Raw genomic sequence first — 1,770 nt, 5'->3', positions numbered from 1 at the left:
TTATAGTTTTTTGCAGAACGACTGGAACTCATGAGATGTCAACTGAGGACCGTTGTCACTGACGATAGTTTTGGGATAGCCTAATCTTGAGAACAATTCTTCTAAGGCATTGATAGTGGCTTTTGTAGTTGTTGTTGACATGGGTATCACTTCTAGCCATTTTGATCGTGCGTCTACAACAATCAACCACATTTTACCTAAGAATGGTCCCGCAAAGTCTATGTGGATTCTTGACCAGACTTCTGTTGGGACGGTCCACGAGAAGAGAGGCATCTCCATGTCTTTAGGCCTGTTCTTTTGACAACCAACACAATGTTTTGTATGTTCTTCCAGATCTTTATCTAGACCGGGCCACCACACTTGAAATCTCGCTTTACCTTTCATGGCGACTATTCCTGGATGTCCCTCATGGAGTACTTCCATTACTCTTGGTCTCAGTTTTGAAGGTATTACTATGCGACCGAACCAGAGTAATATTCCGTTTTCAAAAGAAAGTTCTTCACGCTTGTTGTAATAAGGTAAAACTTCTTTGTTGCTGGTAACATGTTCTGGCCATCCACTTCTAAGGTAGTTTATTACTTTAGCGAGTATTGCGTCTTGTTTCGTTGCTTCTTGCAAGCTCTTTGAGGTCAATGGTGAATCCTGAGACCTGAGATGAAATAGATGAGATCCGTTGCAATCTCCTAGGCGTTCTTCGTTTGATTTGATTTTTGATTGTGCCTTGAGAAGGATGAAACACTTCTGGAAAGTCAGTAACAATTTGTCTTACCAAATCCATACTATTCACACGAGTGGTATTGTTCGGTTGCCGAGTAACTGTACATACTTCAGCACCTGGTGGTAAAGGAAGATTGAACTTAAGTACCCAGTCCAACCCAAATAGAAGAACATCATTTTTCTTGACTACTATAAGCTTTAATTTTTTTGAACTACCAAATGCAAGAACACTAACCGATGTTTCGCCTAGTGTTTCAATTTGTACCCCCGTGTAGGCAGTAAGATTTTCACAGGGGTAAAGTGTTGGTGATCCCACCGATTTCCACAGCTTTTCTCCAATAATGCTGTAAGCTGCCCCTGGATCGTAAAGCATGTTTACCTTACGTTTGTTCATTTCAACATTGAATATTACCTTGGAACCCTTTTCCAAAGTTCGTATTTGGTCAATGTCTGAATACGGAGCGTTATCCTCATGCAAAAAATTTTCGATTTGATTTAACTGTTTTGGTCAAGCAACAACCGCATTTCCTGTCTTCAAACATGCACGAGAAAAATTATAAATACCATTACAAGCTTTACAATCAGCACCCATAGCAGGGCAATCCTCGTGATTTGCATGTCTCTTGTAACCGCATTTAAAACAGTGTATTCCCTTGTTGAGTTTAAGAATATGGCTGTTTCTAGTATTTATTTGTTTTGAGTCTGATTTGTCTTGTCTTGTGTGGATGTGTCGATTTGTCTGGTGTATTGGGTATTTTACTCTGTTAATTTTTATGTTGCGCATTTCCTGTTGTTGAGTGTCCACATTTTCAAGTAACGTTGCCGACTCGACTACGCTAGAAAAAGACGTGTTTGTAGATGCGTGAAGTCTTAAAAGTTCAAACTGTCATTTATCATTGTTAATTCCAAGGATGAACTGATCCCTTAAGCGTTCGTCCAGACCATCACCAAAATCACAGTGTCCGGCTAGAGACCTTAAGGATAGTTCAAACTGGTTTACAGATTCACCATCGTGTCTGAATCTACTTGTAAAGCTGACTCTTTGTGAAAGAG

The 1,770-nt window shown here is 39.9% G+C and overlaps 1 protein-coding gene across 1 annotated transcript; it reads right to left on the bottom strand.

Moving 5' to 3' along the window:
• On the bottom strand, positions 1-1,090 carry LOC128992916 (uncharacterized protein K02A2.6-like). The gene is made up of 2 exons (XM_054416661.1): positions 953-1,090; positions 1-741 (listed from the first exon to the last, which is right to left on the bottom strand). The coding sequence occupies exons 1-2, from the start codon at positions 1,088-1,090 to the stop codon at positions 1-3; spliced, it is 879 nt and encodes a 292-aa protein (XP_054272636.1).
• Between the last annotated feature and the right edge of the window lie 680 nt (positions 1,091-1,770).

Source organism: Macrosteles quadrilineatus, unplaced genomic scaffold (assembly GCF_028750875.1).
Source record: "Macrosteles quadrilineatus isolate MER2022 unplaced genomic scaffold, UCM_ALF_1.0 Scaffold_4__1_contigs__length_99947679, whole genome shotgun sequence".
NCBI classification, from domain to species: domain Eukaryota; kingdom Metazoa; phylum Arthropoda; class Insecta; order Hemiptera; family Cicadellidae; genus Macrosteles; species Macrosteles quadrilineatus.
This window is presented reverse-complemented; position numbering and strand designations above follow the sequence as displayed.